A 27,745-nucleotide genomic window follows, 5' to 3' on the forward strand; every position below is an offset into this window, starting at 1 on the left:
TGAGGACCAGGCTGCATGGCCAATAGCTGCTCAGGTGTTTACGTGGGTACCTATTAGGATTTTTAACTGTGACGCATATTCTGTAGTACGTGTTCTCAGACACAGTCACACAGGCAAGTGGTAGGTTACAGTCGAAGGACGACTGAACATATTCTCTCTAAGATAAGGGCCTTACATGAACCCGTGGGGACTTTTTTAAAGGGTTAGCTGATGCACCAAGAGGTGCTTAGATGAAACTGGATTGTTTTTCAAAGCATTTGTATGTATGTACATTTAGTGAGACTATTTCGTTTAACCTCCTAGGACCTGGCGTCCACATATGTGGACATCACATTTTGGGTTATTTAGACCAAAGGGCCTGATATCCACTTACGAGGACATTATACTGCTACTGGTCTATAGAAATTTTAAACAAAGATCCTCATATGTGGCTCTTATTTTTCTTAGAAGCAAAAATCGGGTTTAAAAAATAAATAAAATCTGGTAATTCTTTGTTTTTACATTCATCAGGTCCCAATCAGCCCAAAGATCAAAGAGAAATAAAAATGCTGCTGTGGAAGAGTTCGGGTCTTAGGAGGTTAATGGTGTATGTGAAATTGTGCGTGTGTGCATGTACATATGTATGCTATGCAAATTTACACAACCCTGTGTGCAGAACACATACTGGGTGTGCATGTGCACAGAACCTCAGCTACCACTGTACACATGTTATAGTCTTTGTATTCTTCTGCTGCTGTGCCTGAGCTGTGGTAACGCACACATTTCCCAATAAAGTCTCATCTTCAATCCTTAAATACACTGAACTCACACATGGTCAGCATTGGAAACAAAGCTGCATTCAGAGTTAAAATAATGTATCACCTGATTCTGATTCAGCTTCTATGCTGAAGGTGGTTCTTTTATGCGTTCATGATTGACTGAGTCCACTCAGCGTATCAACCAACCCCACAACCTAAATAAACTGCTGTTTTGCACATATATGGTGTTGACAGAGTATTGGGTATAGGGATGGGTACCGGTGTCCGGTGCCATGACGGCACCGGTTCTGACATAAACGGTAGTAACCAGACCGAAAAGCAGCGCACATTTCGGTGCTTTATTTCGGTGCTTTTTTTTCCTGAGCTGTGATACACTTCTAGCCAATCATTTTACGTTTCCGAGGATAGTAGGCGGGGCCAGGTACGTACGTTCTGTTAGAGCAGAGCTACAGATTAAAAATGTCCAAGGCGAAGCGGTCAAAAGTCTGGCTGTACTTCACAGCAAAAGATGCAAACTCAGCAGCAACAAGTGCTTTAAGCTGATACTGTGATACTGTCAAAGGAGGTAACACCTCAAATCTGATGAAACACCTGGCGACGCATAGCGTTTTTTTTAAAAGCCCAGAAATGCGCCGTATTTGATAGCTTGCTGCGAGACCTCACACCGAGCGCATCTACTGCGGGTGTGGTGCCTGTTATCGGACCCGGAGTTAGCAACATCCCCAAAAACCCGAAGAGGAGAGTCCTGGCCCCTAGCCCTGCCAGTGTAGCAGAAATGATGAGGATGATGATGCAGCAGCAGCCGTTCTTCTCTGCGTGAGTAGCTTAATGTTGTTCGTGTGTAATTTACGTTGAGTAGGCTAACCACGTTATTACATTAATGCATGTAAGGTGAACTAGCAAACACCATCATAGCTACATGCGGCTGTCTTCTTGTTTGATGGTAGATACTCCCTTCACCCTGGCCAAAAAGGCTAAAATGACCAAAGAAAAAGTGGGAAACAGTTAAACATGAGAGGTTTAGGACAAAGTTTGTGTTTTTTCCATTGTTTAAGCACTGCTTCCAGCCAAGAGTGATACCATATATGCCCCATAGCTGCAGAAAAGGCTAACATTGTTATCTTTTCACAAAAAACATGAGAGGTTTTTGGACAAAGTTTGTGTTCTCCATTCTTTAAGCACCGGTTTGAGCACCGTTTGAGCACCGGCACCATTTCAAAAGTACCGATTTGGCACCGGTATCGGATAAAACCTAAACGATACCCATCCCTAATTGGGTAGATATTAATTTTTCTCCAGTCTTATGTGATCGCTGTAAACTTTAGTGATATGCATGTGCCGGGCGCCTCGATATGAATTTTCAAGTTGCCGTTTTTTTCATAGGAAGCCAGTTTCAAAAGCTTAAAGAACAAAGCAGTTGTTATGGAGACAGGGGGAAACAAAAAGGTGTTTTGCCTAATTTGCACTTGTATGGAGAGAAACAGTGGTGTGGTCGCCCACGCAGTTTCTTTTTGTAGCACAGGCTTTGTCCTGGCATTGAAAAATAATGATCTATCAAGACTGCTACATCATGCTAGTTGAATAAATGACAACAAAATTCAAACCTACTCTGGCTCAGAAAGGATTAAGACACCACTTCCCTCATTATCAAACTGGCATTTCAGTCCTTCCTTTCCTTTAAGCGCTGATGCTCGGTGCTGCCACTGAACCGCTCTCCTCGGTCTGCTTCAAACGACTGCTCAAATGTCATTTTGCTCCTTGCATCTGTGAGGGCCAATCTGACCGACTGGCCACGTAACATTTACTGGTCATGTTTTTGCATTTGCACATTTTCTCACTTTCTGTCCACGAGCAAAAAAAGGGAACAATCCTTAGTGTCCCTCGCTGCCGGCCCTCTGAAAACAGCTACTTAAAGCCACAAACAGTGATTTGGGGAGGAAGAGCACAATAAATATGTTAGTTTTATCTGGGGCTGCTGCATAAATGCACCCTACATAATATCATTTTTGGTAAGAAGTAGAAACCATAAATATACTTACCATCGCTCTAAATAACACTTACACAGCAGAGGAAAAACAGACTAGCCTACGTCACAGCAGCTGACATGTCTTTGTCGATTCCATACATCAACCCTCTGGACTGTTTGCAGTTATACCAACATGAAGTGTGGAATAGGTTACACGGCGGTCTAAACTAATGGTCACCAGGTTTTGCAGAAACCTGCAGATGCACATATGCACAGGTAAAACCAGCCGTGTCCTGATATTTGGGCCGTGTCGTTTTAAACATGCTGTTTCTCCTCGGTGAGCCAACCACTTAAAGCCAAATCTATGACATTTATGTAATTAGATGGCAGGAAGGGAAAATGTCCCAACAGATAAATCCTTTTTTCCTACGTCATCAATTTACAAGCTTCAGATCCAAAAGGAGACCAAACTATTCATTCAGACAACATCTTTATCACATGTCAAATTCTGTATTTGGTGTTTATGGTGAGAAACACCTGCTAGGACATGAATTACCTGTAGTGACGGCTGCCAATTTTAAGAGTCATGACCACTAACAGCTCATTTCTTTGCTATTGAAAGACCTCTAGGATCAGAACAAAATCATTGTAAAGAGTAATATCAACACATCTGTAATATGGCTGCGGCTCTTTGTGTCATGCACGTATTGACTGGTCTATTGAGTTTCTTGCAAGGTAAATGTTTCAGTGGAAAAGCGATAAGTAACAAACAGCTTGTGAGCCCAATCTCTCATGTCTTTAATCAGCCTTTTGCAACATGCAGCCGTTGTCAAATGGAATTAGAACTGGCCATTTCATTGAGACGTGGAAATGGTTGATGAATGCATCACCTGTGTGTGACAGATGTGACAGATGTGACGGCTCCCTCAGCTGCCCTTTGAATATCTAATGGCTGTGCATTTAGACACGGCACACAGTTTGGTTCTTCTCCAGCCTTTGTGCGTTTTTGAGAAGAGAAAACATATCATTACATTGTCTGGTTTCCAGATTTAAAGACCTGCATCGGAGCGAGACACATGACAGCACGTGCAGAATAACCTGACAGTCATTTGGAGAATGTTATACTCAGGCTGGGACACATGCAGTGGATCCTACGAGCACTTACATGTGTTTACTGCACATCAACCAGCCAAAGGATCAGTTTAAATTCATCATCACAGCAGCACAAGAGGACCAACAAGTCGCACAACAGCTGACACCACCGAGCAGACGCCTGCTCAGAGTTATGTGACAAGAGAGAAGACACACAGACAGACACACACACAGAGACAGACACACACAGACAGACACACACACAGACAGAGACACACACAGACAGAGACACACACAGACAGAGACACACACAGACAGACACACACACAGACAGAGACACACAGACAGACACACACACAGACAGAGACACACAGACAGACACACAGACAGACACACACACAGACAGACACAGACACACTCCTCGTGCCTATGGTACGACAACTTTTCTCGTGCCTATGGTACGCTGCGCAGAAAAACCTTGCCCCACACACACACACACACACACACACACACACACACACACACACACCTGCTCAGGAGCTTAAACAGCAGAGTAAACATGGACTTGTGTTTATTAGTGAACCACATAATAATAAATGTTGTGCACTCACAGCAGCTGAGACACAATCCTGGCAAACACATGATCTTGATGTTCACTGGCACTAAACTCTTCTGCATGAACTCTGTTTACTTACAAATGAATGTGTTTGTGTTTAAAGGTCAGTTTAAAAGCTGAACTAGTTATCAGCTCTTTGCACTGTCATTGCTACTGTAGCAAAAAGTGCACATACAAAACCATAGACAGGTCCTCATCATATACGTCAGGCTAGTAGGTGTGTGCAGGACTTCTACTACTTTTCTGAAGTTCAACGTTTGAATCTTAATCCTGTTAAGAACGACAAAGTCATCGCCCTTTGAAAAGGTGTTACTGCATTCTTATGTTCTGATACAGACGTATCATTTGTACCCCACAAACAATGCTGAACAGGAAGTGAAGTACTAGATGAGTCATTGTTGTAGGCTGTGTGTGTGTGTACTGCTCATCAACCTTTCATCAGGTGTCTGCAGCAGATTAAAGACACAAAGACAGCCACACTGGAACATCAAACAACCACTCTAATGGTGCAGGAGGTGAGAAAGGTGTGTGTGTGTGTGTGTGTGTGTGTGTGTGTGTGTGTGTGTGTGTGTGTGTGTGTGCAGTCAATATTCACACAGCGAGTATTGACTGCAATGTGAGAAGCCTGTAAAACAGAGTGGAGAAGGATCAGATATTGTGTCTTGAGGAGCAGGTGACAGCTGCAGACAAGGCTCTCAAATGTTTTCAAGATGTGGGAGCTGGGACCGGCTGCATTAGTGGCTAAACGAAGCATCTGTGAAGGCAACGTGCTGAATGATATACACGCAATGATATACATTGCTGCTTTGCAGCAATATATGATGGCATACAGATGTAAGTATTGTTCATTTCAGTACGACAATACTGAATATTGCCAGTACTAACCCGAGTCCTGCAGACTGAACTTTAGGCAGAAAGTCTGATTTTTAAAGCTAAAGCTGTTGCTAAAACATGGAGTTTTTAATCATCCACACACGAACCTCTTCTTAATACTACTATGCAGTGCTCATGTATGTAAGGCTGAATGAGGCACGCTGTATTAAAGCACTATTTAAGAATCAGTCCATTTATAATGAGCCACGCGGTCAATAAAGGTCCGTGTCTACAGTTCTTACATGAAGCCTGACTCGATCATGTTCGCCGCTTCGTTTACAGAGCAATCATTGGATCAGGGCTGCCTGCACACGTGCGGCTCATTGGCCAGCACTCACTTCTGTTTCTGCTTCAGACTTAGGAAGCTCGGCCATAGACAACATCACACACACACAACAAAGCCGCCGACCGTGTAGATCACCTGACGTGTGCTCATACACACATCGCATGTCTCTTTGGTCAAGCTGTCAGCAAGCATCAGCTGAGGCCGGTGAGCAGGCCAGATGTACAAACACGCCCAACAGACACGAAGCCGCCTACTGCCATCCCCCTTCACCTTTAGCACGAACACGCTTCGCATGCACATGTGTGCGTTTGTGATACTACACTATACAGTTATTACCTGTAATAAGCTCTATGCCATCACTCCCTGCTGTTAGTTTAAGTGATGAATAACCAATAAGTGGCAGTTTGTAAAACGCGACATTTCACGATAAAGACAACGTAGCAGTTAGACCGCCAACCAGCCCGTCTGCTGCGAGGGGATCTGAAGACATTTCAAACCCATTTTATGAGGAATGCTGAGAAACCTGTGAATCCTGGCGTCCTATTAAATCCAATTCACTTACAGCAAATATAAAAATAGCCGTCTGCAGCTTATGGCATGAAGCTAACCGTCAGTGACAGCAGGTTATAAACAGAACAACACCCCCAGCAGCACCACGTCTGCACAGCAAGTCTCAGTTTGTACTAAATACTCATGTCAGACACGCTCAGGTGTGGACAGAGAGCTGGGTAACACGAATCATTAAGCAAACACTAAGAAGCACCGAGCCAAATGTCAAAGCTATCAGCACCAGTTTATCGTAACGGTGAATAAACCGTATTCTGCAACTGAAAAGGAGACGGAACAAATAGAGCTCTAATTAAAACGCAGCACGTCTCGTTCACGTATGGACACTTTCTATTGTTTGTCTGGACGAGGAAACAGATATGGCATCACATAAGCATGTCACACAGACTGTCAGGGATCTGCCTGAATAGAGAAGGCCCCCTACGTGACGGCAGACACACAGTGCGGTGAATCGCAGCAGCTCACACTGGGCAAAATGCTATTAACACAGGACAGGCAACGGCCATATCTGGCAATCAACAGAGGGAAAGGGAGAGAAAGATGGCGGTTTGACCTTTTCCAGATGGTATAGCCTTTAATCCTTACTACAGAGTCCTGCTGGGGACATGCAGACTGGAGACGTCTGATAAATTAGGCTCAAATGCCACCGTGAATCTGCATTTGTATGTGTTCATTAACAAAAAAGGGACACGAGCGCTTTGAAGTGGGTCCACTTGGAGAGGCCTGTGCTCGTGGCGATGCTCGTCGAGTGTGTTCATGCATCTACACTTTCCACTGAGCAAGGCTGGAGTCACACAGCGCCTTCACTTTGTGCCACCTTTCTGTGAAATTGCTCTAAACGTTATAAACAACAATTGTATGATGACAATTACAGTGTTCCCTCATCCATCCACGGTTAGCCTTATTCAGGTCGGGTCACGGTGGGACTGGAACCCATCTCAACCAGTCTGAATGTGGAGAATACGCAGAGCGTTAGTAAAGTGAGGGCCGTTATAAGGACGAAGGACAGCAGAGGTGTTTGAAGCTACTGCAGGACAGGCATATGGTAGGGAGACAGAGGCACTGACAACATGAGAGCAGCGACAGTGAGGTGTGTGGTACGAGTGGCAGATGGGTTCGAGGGGGGGTGGCATTACAACAGGGGTCTGCTCAGAGCCCCTTATGTTTGCAATGGTGATTGACAGGCTGACAGAGCGCGCCACGCGGGAGTCTCTGTGGACTACGATGTTTGCAGACGACACCGTGATCTGCAGTGAGCTTAGAGAGCGGGTGGAGGAGAGCCAGGAGAGGAGGCACGGTGTGGAGAAAAGATGAATGTAGGTATGAAACAGAACGCACGTGAACTACAGCCAGTGAAGTTTAAATATCTCGAGTCAAACACCTGAAGCAGAAAACAAGAGAGGTGAAGGAGTGAGTGCAGGTAGCGTAGACCACGGCCTCGACGGGCGCGGCCTCGACGGGCGCGGCCTCGACGGGCGCGGCCTCGACGGGCGCGGCCTCGACGGGCGCGGCCTCGACGGGCGCGGCCTCGACGGGCGCGGCCTCGACGGGCGCGGGGTCTAGCTGTGACAGAAGGATAGCAGAGTGAATGTGCAGTTTACAAGATGGAGACCTGCTATGATGTATGGTAGGGAGAGGCAGAGCTGGAGGCGGCACAGTTGAAGACGGGAAGGCTTTGATTTGGTGCGAGCAGGAAGGAGCAGATTAGAAACGAGTGCAGGACAAAGTTCAGCCTCCTGCAGCCATAAACACACGTTCATGGAGGGACAGCAAACAAACACTGGACAAAGAGTGTTGGATGGAGCTGCCAGGCAGGAGCAATAGATGGAGACCCCAGAACACTCATGGCTACAGTGAAGGCACACGTGTGATAGGATGCTGCGCTAGTGTGAGGCGGAAGCATCTGCTGTGGCGTCCCCTAAAGGCAGCAGCAGGAAAACACAGCATCTAACTGTCCTCTACAGAGCAGCTTTACAGCCGTTTTCATTCCTTTGTGAAGTCTTTGAATCCCTGATATTCAGACACTGATACAGGCGGAGCACATTTCTGTTTGCTAGGCCTCGTCTTCACGTATCCGAGCGTACACATTCAACCTGTCGACTGTGTTTGTGGCGCTGACGAGCTTATAATAATGGCACACTGTGTAGTCCATGCAGACCATCTAAGTCCAGCTTTGGTGAGTAAAAGTCTTTTTACTGCTGCTTATAACCATGAACACACACGTCATGTGAGATTTCACAGAGAGACAAATAAAAAAGCTGAACTTCAGCGGCACAAACCTGATGCTCTGATCGTGTCGTGTAAACGCTGAATAAAAGAAACGCTTGGTGCTGAGATTTTAATGCCCCCTGCTGGACGACAATGCAACTCTCCCAAAGTCATTAAACACCACATGAGAAAACAGTACAGGCCAATTACTGTTCACCACAATAGAAATCATCTTTTGAGGCATCGCAAATGTCATCCAGGAGTGTGTGGCAAGTATACGGGCACCAGGCTGGAGCCAGAGCCACAAATTAAGTCTGACATTTCCCTCTAAAAATGCTCATTAGTCAAACAAGCCGGATGTGATAACTGTAATATCTCTAAATTGCAGCAATTAGAAAAGGTTTGCCGCGGGGACATGAACATTTTCTTTGCCGTGTAAAATGTCAACAATGGGACAATCTCATCAGCCAGAATCAAAATGAGCCTGCATTACTGTCACTATGACAAGGTGTCCAATAAGCAGCACCTGCTAAATAATCTGTGCATTACCCATCAGTCTAATTGAAAAGTGTCCTTCTGAAACTCAGCTGACGGCCTCAGCAATCACACTGGATTGGTACCAATGCAAATATAACTACTTATGTGAGCAAAAACCTGGGTCTCATCTTTGAAGGGCCCAACACAGCAACACAGTTCATCAAAACGCCCTCGATACAGCCTGCTCTCTGTGCTCATGTAGAGCTGTGCAGCAGCGCCCTCTCCTGGCTCGGATGAGGCACTGCTGAATTTTCTAAAACGTTGATGGAAAGACACCAGACACGGCCAAATTCCATCCAGAGTAACTTTGTGCGTTAGAAATGACCTCGACCTGTCCTGTCATTGGGAATAACCAGGACCAATCAGAAGTGGGGATGTGAAGAGGAGGCACAGGACGCCGCGCCGTTTCTCAGTATTACACGTCTGTGGTTTCATGTGTGGACTGGGTGGGTTGTTACTGTGACAATTTTATATCAACAGCATATTTAGAAAGTTGCTCCTGTGTTCAGTCCTTACTTTGACCACTGTATATATTGCTGATACCACCGTCCTGTATTACAACATCGATGTCTGACAGACATGGAGAATAAAGTTATGAAACGAGCTTCCTTTACCTTTTTGATGGAACTGCGAGCCTTCTCCTTCCACTGGTGGCTGCTCAGCTCCAGGGTGCAATGGACGTAGGTTTCTCTGTCATAGGAGCCCAGGATGAACAGTCTGAAGAGCCCCAACAAAAACACATTCAGAGATAGCAGTGAAGTCAGATCTATCCATTGGCCTGAGTGTTTGTAGCTCACCATACTGGACAAGACAGAGTTTGGCCCAAATATGTAAAGGAACTACACAACACGACATGTCTGAGTGTAGCGTTTACACATCCTCTGTGTCGCCTGAGCCAGCACTCCATTGGACTGCCTGTGGGTCAGAGTGTGTGGTCAGCACAGGTGAGCTGCAGGACGACGTGAAGGCTCATGTGATGTGCCTTACTGTCACAGCCAAACACTCAGTCGTGAAGCATCTGAGAACATTTACTGCAACATACGCATGTTATCATCAGCACAGGGACCTGTTCTGGATCAGTGCCGTGCAGTCCTGTGAAGAAGCTGACATCTTAATCAAAGTTGAATCTAAATGGTTTCTGGTGCCAAACACAATGCAAAGCCATCCAATGGGCCAGACCGGCCCCGCTGCAGGGGCTTCTGGGACGCCAGTGACTCGACTGGTTTAAAACAGACACATTTAAAAAAGCAGTGGTTTCTTTGCAGGTTCAGACCTGCATGTCAGTGGGAACATGGTTGTTTCGTGGTTTTATGTTTGAGAGCCAGTCACTCGTGTGTTTTAGCAAAACCAGCAAACACACAGGTCATCATCATCATCATCATCATCTGACTTCTCACCACCGACTGTAAACTGTAAACATTCCTACTGTACAAGCAGCTCCTCCCACTTTGCCAGTAAGCCTCTTTGTGAAAAGGACAGAGGGAATGGGAAATGGACTCACTCTCATGGAGCGCTCCCACAAAGCGCTCTATGCAACATGCCACAGTCACTGTCTTCTATGCTGTTAAGTACTCCCTAACTAAGAGCAACCTGGGGTTAACATGTTGCCCAGCAATGTTTGGCAGGCAGACTGGGGGGTGGAACCACCAGCCTTTGCATCAGTACCTGCTCTACCCAGAGGAGTATCACTCTGTGGCTGTAAAGCAACTGTTACATCCCACGTTTATACAAATCTTTGTGTCTTTAAAGTCTGTAACAAAATAAAACAGTTGGAGCAGAGAAAGACAAACACATGACTGCTTCACAGCATGCAGAAAAATCACATCTTATGCTCCAGTAAACCAAGTCCCCAAGACCCTCTGCAGACCCAGTCTGGACTTAACAGACGCACGAATGGTAAACCAGTGGATGCTTAGCTCCACTGGACAGCTTATTAACCACATGATATTCAGTCAGATGCACTTTGTAGTACAGAAAGGGAGAGACACTACATATTTAAAATGTGATTTAGTAATAAGATCCAGTCATTTGGTGGCCTGTGAAACACAAAGCATGAAAGAAACACACATACATCGACGACACGAGCTAACAAAGGACAGAGCTGTCAGTCAGAGCCAGCCGAGGCTAACAGCTCCAATATACACGTGCCAACCTTGGACAGAGGAGGGCGTGTTTGTCTCTGAAAGGAGACTCCTCTGTCCAACATCATGGACTAATGTACAAGCTAAAGTACACACATTCCCAGTGGGCAGGGTGTGGGCCAACATAGCATTAAATCTATCGTTTTTATTTCGATAGCATAACATTATGTAGCTCTTTGACTACGTGACCTTAGCAAGTAGGGTCATCTGGAAAAAAACTCTTCTCTCCCACTTACATGGGGTCACGCTGTGGATAGGTCGCCAGACTGTAGGGCTGCCACGATTGGTCGACTAGTCACGATTACGTCGACTATCAAAATCGTCAACGACTGATTTAATAGTTGATGCGTCATTTGAAGCTTTGTAAGATCACAAAGGACGCAGGAGTAAGTAGCAGGATTTAAGAGTGTAATAACGGACTGAAACAGAAGATGGCAGCACTGCATGTACAAGGATGCCAGCTGCCGTTAAACCCCGAAGAAGAAGAAGCAGCTGTGTCCCAGAATTCATAGCGCGGCCCAGCTCAGTTGTCAACAATGGCGGCAGCTAGTTAGTTTTAATGTTACTCTTATTATTCTTTCTGGGTCACAAAATAAACGTTTAACATATTTTCAGGGAGAATGTAGCTGTGTAAACCTCAAATATCTGCTCAGTTTATCAGGACACCACATATTTTCAAAAGCGCTCCGACGTTTTCGGAGACGTCTGGGAGAACACCCCGGCCTGGTGGTGGACTCAAACTCGGGCTCCACCTGCTCCCCTTTTTAATAATCAAAATCATAAAATCAGCTAAAGATTTTAATGCACGCCGGTGTTACTAACATGACAAGAATGGCCACGTTGAAAAGTTACCAACATGTATTTAAGTTCTGTTGTGATTCATTTCACGTCTTAGTATTTTAATGTACTTTTGTACAGGGACCCAGTTATACAACTATAGATCAAAGTTGCTGTGTGACAACCTACAAACAGAGATGAAGTGTCTCACCTGCTGCACTCAATGAGGCTGACTTTGAGCCGTCCTTCTACCAGCCGGCTGTCGTGCACTGACAGATCCAAATCACAGGCTGAACCGTGCAGAGGCTGCACTTGGAAAGGAAAGAAGGGCTTGTACCTGGAACAAAAACAGCATACGTTCAGTTAGCTGCCTCCTGACAGGGGACACACACTCCCCTCCTCCTTAAACGCGAACTTTAATGGGTTACCTTAAAGTAGTGCCAAGCATGTTTCAGCTACCACTCAGTGAACAGAGAATGCTCAATCTGGTCGTTCACATTGTTATGACAGGAAAGACCACAACGAGATTTTAGTGTGACACCAGTTATTAGGGGTGGGGGAAAAAATCGATACTGTGTAGTATCGTGATATTTTGTTTGCTAATAATGTATCGATGCAGGGACGGCAGAAATCGATATTTTGTTACAAAAAAGGTTTTGCTCTGACTTCAGAGCACGTTGATCCTTTTTCTGAGCAAGAATCCTGACGCTGTCCAAATGTGTTTAACTGTTTTTTATGGCAGCAATAAACATGACAGTTTACTGATTTTAGTTTAAGACATGTTTTATTTTAATTAAGTTTAAAACTTTTTTATTTAATGTAAAATTATATTTTGTTTTAATTTACTTTCCAATTCTTCAGTTGCTGAAGGGGCTGCATAGTTTTCATATTGCATAGTTCAGAATAGCTGTAATTGTACCAGATGGTTGCATTCAGTTAAGCTGGACTAGACTGTAATACAAACCGTTCAGTTTGTCAACAATAAAACTGAAATGAGAGAAAGACTGAGTGTGAGACTTTGTTATTAGATAAATAAATATTGATAAAGTTTACCTTTATGTACAGAATCTGAATATCGCAAAGTATTTAAAAAAATTGCAATAATATCGTATCGTGAGTTAAGTATTGTGATAATATCGTATCGTGGGATGTTTGGTGATTCCCACCTCTACCGGTTATGATACAGCGTTGGTCTAAGCTGCTCGGTAATACTTGTTAGAAGTCTGTTCACATCTGGGAGGGGCTGTGCAAAGACAAATGGAGCAGATGTTCAGCATGTGCACCACCGCAGGCTTCCTGTCCTCGACTCGTACTCCAACGTGGACAATCGGTGGGTAGGCCTGCTGTAGCTTACACATAAATATGTATCAGGGATTTTTGTACGATACTGTGTTTTCAAAGTGTAACAAAATGTAGAAACACAACACGAGTAATGATAATGACATCTGGTTGTAAATATCAGCACCTATTTTGGCCTCTCCCTTTCCTCTGGTGCTCGACAACGCCCAGCCTCATGTGGCGAGAGTATGAAGGTTTTGGGTTCGCCGACTTGCACCCACACTCGCCTGTCATGTGAGCTGTTGCAATGAAATGTCAGCAACATGAACTGACCTGATTATTGTGCTGTCTTTGAATTCAGCCCGCTGTAGTTTGATAGATCCATCCTTGCCTTCCTTACACATTACCCAGTCCATATCAGTACGGCTATACAGCAGGATATTTCTGCAGGAAATCTACGTCCACACTGTAACTGCAGACTTATTTCAACCCTACAGCCTAACACGTGCACCTCCAGAGCAGTGCAACCACTACACTAGCTAAATGCATACCACAACAACTTGAATGGTGTGAAAGGTTGCAGCGTAGGGATAAAAGGAGTTTGCAGTTATGAGAAGTGTTCCTACGAGTCTTATTTTAAATGCACTATTAAATATCTGCCGCAGGTTCTACATACGATCATATTAGAAACAAAGTAACTCAAGAGCAAATATAGCAACGCCACATCGATTGGTGTGCAAACCAACGGCCAGCTCATTGGTGTGTCCGCTGAAACGCACCAAAGAAAAGATGGAGCAAACAGACTCAGTCTCAACTTACTTGGCCCTCATTGGAGGGCGGCTTAAGTATCCAAGTAGCACAAAAGAAACATCCACAAATATTTCCAAAAATGAAGTGTTTTTCTTTATTTTAAATATTGTCTGATGAGACTGCAAACGTGAATGCAGATTCTCTCAATCTTAACTGAAGCCCTTCATTGAACGAACACAAACACATCAGTCTGTGCAGACACGTGGCAGCACTGCTGCTATCACTGTGTTTGTGTCACTGAACTAACACAGCCTCAGCATGTTTGTGCTCAGACCTCGGCCTGGTCCGGGCTCCGAGCCGTGCTAAAGGGACCTCTGGCTAACACGCCGGGTTCCTGTCGGGCTCGTAGCCGAAAACTAGCTTTACTGTCTGGGTCAACTTTGCTAGCGACGGACAGAGAGAGGCGCTGAAAGGACTGTACTGCTTCAGAGGCAGCAAGCACAGTGTTCAGTCTCATGCTTGGGTCATCAGCTCAGCATTGATGACATATGCTCACTGACGAGTACAAGTTCATTTTGAGTGGATGCTGTTAAAAGTCATTGATCACTTTAAGCTTGAGGGAGCCTGTTTTATAACAAGCTTATCGAGTGAGACAACAGCAGGTTTTGACACAAGAACTACACCGAGGGGAGCTGTCCTTCACCTGGAAAGAAACCAGCTAAGACATCTGATTCCCGACTACAACCCCAGATTTGTTCACGCTTCCTACAGAGGTAGAGGATGAACATCCAGAAGGACGAGGCAGACTCCGTGGAGCCTACGTAATCTAATCTAAAAACAAAACATCAATATTTTATGGTGGCAATTTTTTCCCATGTGTTGCATTCATGTTAATGTTGTTGAGACAAAAATATTGTTTCATGCATCGGTGAAAACACTCGACGGCCAGCTGAAAACACTTCACACAGGTCGAGTCGCTCGAGAGTCACAGGCTTTACAGAAAATGCACCGTTTTGTGATTCATATCGTTAATGGGAAGATAAACGTCTTATATCGGGAGATTTTGGTCATGTCGCACAGCCCTACCAGATGCAGTCAAAGACTACAGATTTACAGTTAGTCCAGCAACAGCAGGACATCAGCAGTAACTACCAGACCCCATAGCTCGCTTGTACAGAAACACCAGATGGGAAAGGCAGCAACAGAAGTTTCAAAATAAAGCTGACATGCATATAAATGATGCTACATACCTAAAACAGCGTGCACAACTACCAAACATGACAGACAAAGCAAAGAGCAAAGAATTTACATCCACCCAACAAATGCAAGTCCCAGATTGGCCATGACTGTTTCCCTCCAGCCCCAGGGAAACATGCAGCTTTAACACTCCTAAATGGTCCACTGGTTACCTGCAGGTCATGTACAGAGGATATGAGAGTCATTTCATTGGAAGTAAGGTTATAACACCGCAGGAACGTTTGGCTTCGTTTCCAACATGTACCTTTACTTTTTATTCCCACCCCGGACAGACAGCCTGTCAGGCACGCCCACATCACAGTGACTGTAAATACATCTGGAAGCATTTTATTCATGGCTGAAGCTCTGAAAACACAGACCAACGTTATGTTACCACGCAGCTACTTTGCTACAGTTCTGCAGAGTCAGATCAGCAAACGGAAAAGTGAGACAAGTGTTCGTTAACCTGAGGCCCACAGGCTGTGATCTTTACCATCCTGTGTTAAGGTCACAGGTTTAGATGTTCAATTAGAATTCCTTTTAATTCCACACACGTTTTCATATGTTAGTGGGACATCTACATAATGCTTTCCCTAAACATTGAAATGAACGCCTAACCCTAACCTGACTGTAACCCTGACACTAAACGTCTTCAAACTCATGGGGACAAAGTGCCCGTACCCATAAGTCCCTGATGGTCGCACCAGTGCAGTAGCATAGTCCTCACAGAGATGTCTAAACATTTCACTTCCCAAATCTCCAAACATGCTGAGAAACGCACCGCGAAACCACGCCTGCGAAAATCTTTCGTCACTTCCTCTCTGCCAACATTGCGACAGTTAGCGCCCAGTTAGCTCCTAGCATTTCTCGACAGCTCTGCCTCCTTTTCGACATTTAAACAACGGATACGTCCGTATACAAACAAATTCACGCCAGGTTAAGTGTTTACTGACAACTGCCAGTGACAGCGGACGTCATCGTCACTATTCCAACCAATCCTCTCCACACAGACAACCATAAACACGCTCGACTATCACCACATCAAACTGAACACGGATACACAAGCAGGATTTGTAATGACGCAAGTTCAGTTTACGGGCTCGTTCGCTCGGTCAGCAGGTGGCGGTATCCTCGTACACTGGGGAGTAAACTGCCATTAAACGAACAGAAGAAGACGACCTGCACATGTACGGATCGGGTAGTGACATCTGTGTCCAAATTCTGAGGCTGCATTTGTAGGCCGATTACATTACAGCGATGAAGGCTGTCCAGATTTGTACACTCCTCCAAATGTAGCCAACAAAAATGCATCCTTCATTTCCCCAGATTTGAAGGATGGGTTGGGCGTATCCTTCGTGACCCACCATATCCCAGAATTCATAGCGCGGCCCAGACAACTGCAGTTTCCAACAATGGTGGCAGTTACTTAGTTTTAATGTAACTTTTATTACTCTCTGGGTCACAAAATAAACCTTTAAGATATTTTCAGGCGTGAATGTAGCCGAGTAAACTTCAAATATCTGCTGTTTATCAAGACATCGCATATTTGCAAAAGGGTGACCGTGGCTCAGGGGGTTGGGAAGCGCATCTGTAACCGGAAGGGCGCCGCTTCGATCCCTGGCCGTCCTGGTCGTTGTGTCCTTGGGCAAGACACCTTAACTTACCGCCTACTGGTGTTGGCCAGAGGGGCCGATGGTGCGATATGGCAGCCTGGCTTCTGTCAGTCTGCCCCAGGGCAGCTGTGGCTACAACCGTAGCTGCCTCCACCAGTGTGCGAATGTGAGAGTGAATGAATAGAGGCATTGTAAAGCGCTTTGGGTGCCTTGAAAAGCGCTATGTAAATCCAATCTATTATTATTATTATTATTATTAAAAGCGCTCCGACGTTTTCGGAGACGTCTGTTACCCACCAGCTCGACAGCTGACCGGGAGCTCGAGGCTCACTCGAGCCGGCGAGAACAGCGCACTCCCGACGCATCATTTTCAGATCGCTGCGGTCTTTTTGCTACTCAGGTTAAACATGATAAATGAGTCACTTAGATAACTTAAAAATCTTATTGTTTGGCTTTTTTCAGGGTTTGATTTGTTCCTGAGTAAATCGGTTTGGCTGAGATTAAAGTTACAGTTTCACACAAACGGAAAACTGATGAAACAGAATTACTCCAGTGTCCTGTTATATTTGACATAGAAAGAACAGACGCTGAGTTTATTCAACTCCACCGAGATAATCTGCAAATTTCATTCAAGTTTAATAAACTATCATCTTGTCTTTATTTTTAGTGAGCACCTGAAACACTTCCAGCTGTAAGCTCATGATAGTTAGAGCAGATGCTGCTGGACGCCTGATCTGATCAGTCGACTAAACGCAAAAATAATCGGTGACTAGCTGACTGTCAAAATAATGGTTTGTAGCAGCCCTACTTGAAGCTAACAGAAGCAGCCAAATAACTGTTTTAACGGCCCCTCCTTCAGCTGCAAGCAAATGCAGCAGCGATTCATTTACTCAAAGAAAGAACAGCAGCAGCCTGTGTTCAGTAAAAAACATTTAAATAAAACCCACCATGGTGGGAGGGAAACCAGCTTCTTTTTTCCACTCTAACCGTGTTTACAGGCCGTTCCAGTGTTTCTGTCTGACACACTCGACCAAACAAAGCAAACAAAAAAAGAGGAAAAGAAACCGTTGAAGAGCACAGCTGCTCCGACCTCGGTGAGCTGACCTTTGTCCTCAACTGAAACCACAAGTGAAAACAGTAAACATTGCATGTTTCTATGTATTAGAAGGCTTTTTAAAAACTGTGACAGCGTCAGATTAAATCTGCTTTGGGTGAATGAAAACAAACACACCGATGCTGTAACCGCCGTGTGTCTCTGCACAGAGCTGACAGACCAACCCAGAGCCAGCAGCTGAAGAACTGATCCATGTGCCGGGCTCAGGTTGCACATCAGCAGAATGACAGACTCTTTGGAGAAGCAGCTGTTAGCCTCAAACCACATTTCACTATGAGTGCCGATAAAAGTTCTAATAAAGTTATTTATTCACTGCTTAATGCATTAGTGATATGACAGTTTGCAGGGAGAGCTGTATGATGCCTGGGCTAAAGCTCCAGCACACATTTTGCTCCCAGCTGTGCTACTCAGCAAATCCCAAAGTCCAGTCTTCATTACATCATCTCATCACACTCGCTCTGCACGACTGTGGTGATGCAGGCTCGCATGCTTTAGCTGCAGTACTCTCCTCCGCACTCAGCACAGTGTGTCAGCGGCTGAACAATTAAATTTGCAGGTGAAAGAGGAAACAAAGAGCCACTGAGAAGACTTTAACACCTGTGTAGCATGAACATCTCTGATGCCACCCAGCACACCCAGCTCTGCAGAGAAAACAGGGAAAGTCGTCCCAGCATCTCCTGATACGTGATGTTCTGCTGCGTGGCTCCGTGCATATACTTGGTTGTTTACATAAGCTCAGTTCATTCAGTTTGCTTTTATTTATATTGTGCCAAATCACAGCAGGCGCTGAAGGTGCTTCATGTAATGAATGACCCTCATTTAGATCATTTATTAGAGCTGATGAAGCCAGGATTGATTTTAGAGTCAGCTAACAACTCAACAGTAAATCATAACTCATGGAAACGTTAATCATGAAATATGGACAAAGAAGTTATGCTACAAAACAGAGCATCCACTGTGAAATATTGAACTAGTCAGCCCCTGCCTTTTAAAACAGACCTGTTCATAAAGACTGTAGAGGTGGAAGCGTGACGGATGCTGGTGGAGCTCTCGCATCCTCAGCTTGGCTCTTCAGGCCTGAACTCCATCTGATTTGGCTGCTTCTTTTCCTCCACACTAGGGCTGCCACAAACGATTACTTTGATAGTCGACTAGTCACCGATTATTTTTGCGATTAGTCGACTAATCAGATCATCATCCATTGGACGTAAAACGTACAGCTTATTGCACCAGCAGCATCTGGTCTTATATAACTATCATTAGCTTACAGCTTTAAGTGTTTAAGGTGCTAACTAAAAATAAAGACAAGATGGTAGTTTATTAATTTTTAATGAAATTTGCAGATTGTTTCGGTGAAGTTTAATAAACTCCTTGCTTTCTAAAATATAACAGGACACCGGAGTAAATTCTCCAGCATCTCACACTTCTGATAATCAGCTGTCTGCTTGACGTTTATTCAGCTGTGTAAAAACTATAACTTTAATCTCAGCCAAACAAATTTACTCAGGAACAAATAAAACACTGAAAAAAGCCAAACAACAACATTTTTAAGTTATCTAAGTGACTTATATATCATGTTTAACCTGAGTAGCGAAAGACGGCGGTGGGTTTGAAAACGATTTGCTGGGAGTCCGGTGTTCTCACGGCGCTAGTGACCTAGCCCCCGGCTAGCTATCGAGCTAGTGGGTAACAGACGTCTCCGAAAACGTCGGAGCGCTTTTGAAAATATGTGGTGTCTTGATAAACTGAGCAGACATTTGAGGTTTACACAGCTACATTCTCCCTGAAAATATGTTAAACGTTTATTTTGTGACCCAGAAAGAATAATAAGAGTAACATTAAAACTAACTAGCTGCCGCCATTGTTGACAACTGAGCTGGGCCGCGCTATGAATTCTGGGACACAGCTGCTTCTTCTTCTTCGGGGTTTAACGGCAGCTGGCATCCTTGTACATGCAGTGCTGCCATCTTCTGTTTCAGTCCGTTATTACACTCTTAAATCCTGCTACTTATTCCTGCGTCTTTCAGGATCTTACAAAGCTTCAATCGTCGACGATTTTGATAGTCGACGTAATCGTGACTAGTCGACTAATCATGGCAGCCCTACTCCACACACTGTGGGCCGTTCACAGCCCTGCTGCATGGATACTCTTACATCAATATTGATTAATATCCCAGTAATGACTTGTTTGACCACCCTAATGGTCACCGGAGTATTCGGGGGGTGCACCACCTTGTATGCAAACGGTTAAATGTTGTTTATGCTACATTGTTTCAAACTCTGTGATCAAGGCATTCCTTTGTCCCCCCCGCCCAGCCTCTCGAGCTTCGGGGGGGGGGGGGGGGGGGGGGGGGGGGCTGTAGTGTTTTATCACAAGCACATCCATGTGAAGGTTTGTTTGATGTTTGGTAAGCGTCCTGCCCTTTTTATGGCTTCACTGTGCTGTGTTTGGTGAACCAGGGATTGAACCACACACTGGGTGTGGGGGAGATTACCCCGTATGACCAGGATGTTGTTAGAAACAGTTGTGATCAGGTCACACAAACGCACCCCCATGACACACACACACACACACACACACACACACACAGCCTTGTCTTTGTAACCAAAGGGGGTTTTACGAGGGGAGGTACTTGTGTAAACTATCGTTTACTGTAACGGGGTTTTCCAATAAAAGGCAGCGAGCGAGGCCGGAGTCGGGGTCATTTTGTGGTAGGATTCGAAGTGCGTTCCTGAGACACCGACGAGGCCTCCCTTGTGTAAGTAAATCGATCGACTGCTGTTGCTTTGTTTTTCCTTCACGACAATAAGTCTCTACACCAGCAGGACGTGGAAACACAGACCCAACACAAATCTTCAAATAACACTGAGGAAATGTTAACATTTTATTGTAAGATCTCTGCTGTTACTGAAGTTTGGCTAACGAACCCACAGAAAGAAAAAAAAAGGAGTACTGGCATATTAACCAAAATAAAAGAGAAATGGGGGGTTGTTGTTTATGTTTTCCATTTAGCCGAGGAATCCATGAACCATGCTTGTGGAAAGTAACGCGGTGTAAAACACGCCGGGACTGTATGCACAGGCTGTAATGACATCGTGGTCAGCCCACTGTCTGGGACTGCTGCTGGAGAAATGCCTCATGGGTATCACTGCAAGCTCACCATAGCTGCAAAGTACTCAAACACTACTGTGCAACCTTTACACACTGTTATTAAATACACTGGATACATACATGCATGAATAGGACCTTATTCCTGATTCAAGCCCCAGCTGTAAGCAAAGTTAGTGCACGCATGCGCACGCACGCACACGCACGCGCACGCACGCACACGCACGCACGCACGCACACACCTGTAAGGACTCACAGGAGTCAAGTAGGTCCAAGAGAGCAAAGAGGAAATCATGCTGCTGTGAGAGTCACCGCTACGCTCCAGCACATCGCTCCGAGTGGAACAAGCCCCGCCTTCATCAGACATGGTTAATTTTGTCAGTCTGACAGCTGGACTGTAGGCACGCCCATCAGCAACAGCTACCTGCCACGTCTGCTCTGACTTGATAAGAAACCGCAGTGAAATTACAAACCACTGACCCGAGTTTCTCTTTCTCAATGACACAGTCGCTCCGCTTCCCTTTCTTCTGTTCCTGTCACTGCATAAACTAAATTGTGTTGCACAGAGCCTCCGTGACCGAGCGTGTCCCACTCTGACTCTCATCATGCACCCAACACAAACACTGACATGAGAACGAAAAATGCACTGTTAAGCTTACCTGTATAAAGCTTCCACTGTTTCATCAGGACAAAGTGTCCATGATGATTTTTAATAATGCAGAGCTGTCATTTCTCTCAGGCTAATAAAGCTAATGTTTGAAGTCACAGGCAGGATTGTAGCATCGCCGTTCTCATGCTAATGTTAAGATTTAAAACACGGGGAATTATCTTGACAGGATGACAGCTACGCTGGAACCCTCTGTGGCTCATTACCAAGGTCAGAAGCTCCTCTGAAGGTGTAGTAGTAAATGCAGCATTACAGACAATAGCTACTGTGACCATCACTGAAACCAACACTCAGATGCTCAGCTGCAAGACGAGCGAAGCCAGGAGCAGTACCCTCCACGGGGGAAGACACTGGAGGCCGAGCAGCCAACTCCCTCGCTGTGCCCGAGAAGGACAGCAAGCTGCCCATAGCTGAGGCCAAGCACAGACTCACAGCCTTGGCCTAACAATGCTCGTGTCAGCAGGTCAGGCCAAATTATAGATAATAAAATATGGTTAAAAGTGGAACCTGGGGGCAGTTAGGATTTTGGAAATGCATGTTGTCAAAATGAAAATGACTTGATGTCACAGAATCGACAGCAGCATCCTTTGTCTGGAGTTTGGTACCAACATTTATGAGGACGATTAAACCATCCTTACAAACAACATGAATCGTTATTAACACTGAAAACAGAAGTTATAGAAGCTCCAAGTGGGAGCAAAGTCTGAAATGTGACTCACGTAGTGGGAGAAACTTCGAGCGAGGAATTTGGCTCCCAAATGCGAGTAAACGTGTCAAACCAATGCAGATGCTTCCACCCAGGAGCAGTGCATGCAACAGGAAGGTCATTATCGTCAGATCAAGATGCAAGAGGCAACCATTTAAGAGGGACAGCAGTTCAGCTGCAGCAGCTTCACTCACACGAAGGCCAAGCTTCACATAGAACTGGCTGCGTGTACGTTTACAGTCAGCGACTACGATTAGAAGAAGAAAATGCTCCTCTGCTGCTATGTGATGATATCGAACATCTGCTTCTCAGACTGAAGCTGAAGTATGGGCCGGTGCTCAAAAGGGACCAGTTCAGAACTGGCTGGAAGTCTCATGTTTCCATGGTAACGATGGCTAGGATAACATCTACATTCAGATCTGTCTAAATCGGGATGGGGAGCTCCAGGCCTCGAGACCTGCAGGTTTCAGATGATGATCCAACACAGCTCCTTAAAATGGCTAAATGACCTCCTCAGCGTGTCCCCAGGTAATGAACCCATCATGTGATTCAGGTGTGTTGACCCAGGAAGCTGCAGGACAGTGGCTCTTGAGCCTGGACCTCCCCACCCCACCTCCCGGGTCAGAAACTCTGGTTAACAGCGCACATGATGTTCATGCATCAGTACTTCCGCTAATATAGTAACGTAACACAAAGTGTCCCGAGATGATCGACGTCGAGTCCTATATTGATGCAATTTGGAGCAATATGCACGTGATAGCAGAAGAGCAGCGTTAGCTCAGTGAGGCCAGAGGGTCAGTGCAGTCTCTCAATGGAAAATATCAATGAAAGTGAAGCAATGCTAAAACTACAGACACTGGGCTGCAGGACCTCCATATCCTCAAAAGATGATCACCTCACTTTGTTACTGTGACACATCGTCTGAGTTTTTCTAGAAAGCAGCACGTGGTTTAAAAAATCTACCACAAAAACACAAGTTCAGTTAGGGCTCCAATCACAGCCTGGTCAGCTGTCAATGTGAACATCTGCCTGCACTCTCCAGGAAACACTTTCAGTTTAACGTCCTGTCATTGATGCAAACTGTGGAAAAGTCATGTGTGGAGGACGAGCGAGAGGAGACACTGAGACACCTTTACAGTAATCTAACAAGTCATCAGCATGTCTGATGTTACGGCACCTGCCTCTGTTCTACACGCTGAAGCTGAGCTGAGGAGAGACAGAGCGCCACGGACACGCGCGCCACGGACACGCGCGCCACGGACACGCGCGCCACGGACACGCGCGCCAAGTACAAGGGTTGAGGTAAAATATTCAGGTGTGCTGTACACTTTTGTTCTGGAGAGGGAGCAAGTCAGAACTATCGGGTCTCTGAGGTCACATCGTTTTCAAACCCAGCGCCGTCTTTCGCTTCTCAGGTTAAACATGATATATACGTCACGCAGTTACTTAGTTTTAATGTAACTTTTATTACTCTCTGGGTCACAAAATAAACCTTTAAGATATTTTCAGGCAAGAATGTAGCTGAGTAAATTTCAAATATCTGCTGTTTATCAAGACATCGCATATTTGCAAAAGCGCTCCGACGTTTTCGGAGACGTCTGTTACCCACCAGCTCGACAGCTGACCGGGAGCTCGAGGCTCACTCGAGCCGGCGAGAACAGCGCACTCCCGACGCATCATTTTCAGATCGCTGCGGTCTTTTTGCTACTCAGGTTAAACATGATAAATGAGTCACTTAGATAACTTAAAAATCTTATTGTTTGGCTTTTTTCAGGGTTTGATTTGTTCCTGAGTAAATCGGTTTGGCTGAGATTAAAGTTACAGTTTAGAAAAATCAACCGAGCGTGACCGAAGAGAAAACAGATGATGGTTCCAACGCCGGAGAGATTGTCGAACGGAAGAGCCATAGAAGTTCCGTAGTGTGAAGGTATTTCGGCTATTTCAAGTCTGACTAAAAACAGAGTAGCGCGCACTGTAAATTGTGCCGAAAGCAAGTCTGGAAATACAATAAACTGGTGCATGCGTCACACTGTGCGCCACGTTATTGTTTCGGTGAAATGAATTTCTACAATACTGTTACTGTTAATTCTACTCTCTGCAGTGTTTAAATGCTTACATATACACACAGTTACTGTCCCTCCACACATACGACTCGGTTCTGCTTCTATGCCCCAGCTTTGTTTACTTTTTCCCACCGAGGCTTCTAGACTTCTGATTGGCCAACATTTCTGCACGGTTAGGAATCTAGCGCCACCTGCTGCTTTGGCATGTTCATAGCAGCGTTTTCCTTCATTTCTGCCTTTATGTGTGGACGGGATTATTTTTTAAAACGAAAACGGAAAATCTCCGTTTTCAAAAATACCCGTGTACGTGTGGACGTAGCCTCAGTCTCTGACTGGAAGCGCTAATTCGTCATTCGGCTTTTGTCAGACTAAAGTAACTGTTAAAACTGTTTGAAAAGCTCAGCTATACAACAAGGAGAGATTGAGAATTTCCTTTTAGTTCTCAGTTTATTTGATATTGACAAAAGTTAGTCAGTTTTGTCTGTTCTTCTGTAAAACAAACTAAGATTTATTTTTAGAATTAATATTTTGTTTCTAAGTGGAATTGACAGTTTAGTCTGTTTCGTTTGTTCTATTTTGAAACTTAAACGCTTTAGCGGCTGCCTTTTGTGTAGTTTGCAATATTTGCCTTTATTTATCTGAAAAAGTCTCGTGTTCCTTAAGTACATCTACCCTGTTGAACTTATTATGGGAAATAAATATTTAAAAACAAGCTGCTGATTATTTCACATTTTACTTGTGAGCAACGGCACATTTAAATCTTACAAATATAGTTATTTGGCTTATATCGTGATAGATATCGTTATCGCCTGAAATGAAAAAAACATGTCGTGATATGAAAAAATCTCATATCGCCCAGCTCTAGTCGACTATCAAAATACTGGTTTGTGGCAGCCTAACTGATACCTTTAAAGAGAAGCTTGGGACCCACCTGTGCAAGCTTGCTTTGATTAAGCTTTATTTTCTATCTACTTTTGGATCATAAAACACTTTGTAACCTTTCTTCTTGAAAAGCGCATATAAAACTTGACTTGCTACACGTAAGAAAGAAAAAGGGGAACAGTTCCTCTCTTGAACAGAGCTGAAACTTTCTCACTGCTTAAAAGAAGAACTGGAAAGAAAGTACCATTCAAAGCATGAGCAGAGCTCAGAAAATAATGAATGCTACACAAAGTTAACACTCTTCCAGAGTCTGAAAGGTCTGCCAGCAAAGACATTCTTCATTCTTAAGCTACCGGCCGTAAACACTGAGCCACGGACGGATTGTTAGACTTGCTGCCCGGTGTGCAGTCACCCACAGCACGCATACGACTCTGACCACCTGCATGTTTACTGTCATTTTGAGAGTTTCCCTGATTACTTTATATCTTTCAAGTCATGATATTGTGTCTCAGTGGGTGATTTGTGTGTTTTGTGACCACTCTCTATAACAGAGTCTTTGCGTAGCCCTTTGTGTTTTTGGTCATTCTCTTTGTTGTTGTCTGGTTGTGGGAGTTTGGGGTCTGGGGGCTCTTCCCAGGTGTTTCATTTCTTAGTTTGGTCGTCATCTTTAACATTTCATGGCTTACATGCTCAGCACACTTTACTCCGCTGGGTCTGGACCGTACCTGATTTTGTAGTTGGGTAAGGTGTGTTTCTTCTTGATGACCCGTTTCAGCTGGTTGACTATGATGGAGGTGAGCTGAGGCAGTGGCCTCCCTTCAAACTGGGACTTCACCTCAAAATCCACCAGTGGATCCTCGAGGAAGGAGAAGGACCAGTGGGAGAAGGGCACGCGCGTGAACTGCAGCCTCAGCCTGCCCACCACGCGCCTCATCTTGACGAACAGGTACGCAGACTTTCCGAACACCAGCTCGACGTCGATGGCGAGGTGGAAGCCGCCATTGTACTCGATGTCCACCTCGAAGTTGAGCTCTTCGGGCATCCCGTCCTCGTTCAGATGCGCCGGCTTCATGAGTTTGGCGGTCTTAAAAACCGGCAGCGAATTCCCGAGAGAGAAATCTTTCAGACTGAGTCCCTCCAGGAGCCGACCAGCTGTCTTGGTCTGCAGCAGCTCCTCAAACTCCACCTTAATCTTTTTGGTGAGCCAGTGTCTGACGACGGGAGTGTCTCTGAGCTCCCGGAATAGGAACAGAAAGATAGCGTTTAGGAAATGGCACGTTTCGGCTTTTCCTGCATCGATGGGCTCGCTTTGGGAAGGCGGTGGCGGCTGTTGTTTCGGGCCGCCGCCGGTGACGGCTGCCTCCTGCTGCCGCGTAGAGGCGGCCTCTGGCTGCTTAGATGCGGTACATGTCGTGCTGTCCTGCTGCTGGCCTGCTTCGGCATGATGGCTATTAAAGTAATCCTTCAGCGCGTTACCGGGCACTACTTTGACATACTGCACTGTCCTGCCTACGGGCTCAGGGCTTCTCCGGTATATTAGCAGGAACTGTACTATCAGCGTAACGACTGCACCGAAAACCGCGGAAACGAGTATTAAGTAAATCATGTCGAGCACGCGCCCTGATATCCACTCAAAGTGTTGTGATAACACGAAGCAAGTTCTACTTGGGCGCTCTCAAAGCTGCCATATCATCGGCTTCTTTCCTGAGCTTCTCTTAGCTTCTCACCTGATTGGACGAATGGGTTACGTGACTGTGCGTGATGACGAAATCAGGTTTTGATGCGTTCAAGCAGACTGCGAAACCTGTTGACCGGAGTCACCGGGTTCCGCGGCCCTCTTTGTAAACACGGCTTTCCTTTGGTCACAGTCTTGAACATACGGCTGCCATGTTACCGACAACCATCACTTCCTCTAAATATTCATGTTTATTCTTCATATTTTAGTGCAAATGTATTCAGTGCCAATAGAATAGCTTTATTGTCACCATACAGATGTACAAATGCATCTCCAACTCAGATGAGGGAGAAGAAAGGGGCGTGAGGTGCACAGTTTCTGCAGCACTGTATACATATGATGAACAGTATTTTTTTTTTAAATTTAAATATATATATATATATATGTGTATATATATATGTATATATATATGTATATATATATATATATATATATATATATATATGTATATATATATATATGTATATATATGTATATATATGTGTGTGTGTGTGTGTGTGTGTGTGTGTGTGTGTGTATATATATATGTATGTGTGTGTGTGTGTGTGTTATACAAATGAACAGTTATGTTATTTCCTCTTTGTGTGAAAAAAACCAAAAAGCACAAACTAAAAAAATGTGAACGAATTTAACTAAAACCAAATCAAAGGGGAAGACTGTCTAAGACCGTCTAGCATGTTTTTCCTGAACACTCCTGCAGGGGTCACTGGTGTCTTTCTCACTGCGTTGCACTTTTTGTTGTTTTACATTTCAAATGAACAATTAAAGAAA

At 44.9% G+C, this 27,745-nt stretch overlaps 1 protein-coding gene across 1 annotated transcript in view; it reads right to left on the minus strand.

Annotated features, from left to right (window-relative positions):
* pdzd8 (PDZ domain containing 8) overlaps positions 1-26,970 on the minus strand; it is a 47,445-nt gene extending 20,475 nt beyond the window's left edge. The window contains exons 1-3 of the mRNA XM_085476789.1: positions 25,965-26,970; positions 12,033-12,158; positions 9,518-9,620 (exon numbers count right to left, since the gene is read on the minus strand). Of these exons, the coding sequence (XP_085332915.1) occupies positions 9,518-9,620; positions 12,033-12,158; positions 25,965-26,845 (1,110 nt within the window). The 5' untranslated portion in view covers positions 26,846-26,970. The remainder of the gene's footprint in view (positions 1-9,517; positions 9,621-12,032; positions 12,159-25,964) is intronic.
* Positions 26,971-27,745: the final 775 nt, after the last annotated feature.

This window comes from Copadichromis virginalis, linkage group LG13, assembly GCF_057382275.1.
Source record: "Copadichromis virginalis isolate Kocher_CV1m ecotype Utaka linkage group LG13, C_Virginalis_male_GT1.1, whole genome shotgun sequence".
Lineage (NCBI taxonomy): Eukaryota > Metazoa > Chordata > Actinopteri > Cichliformes > Cichlidae > Copadichromis > Copadichromis virginalis.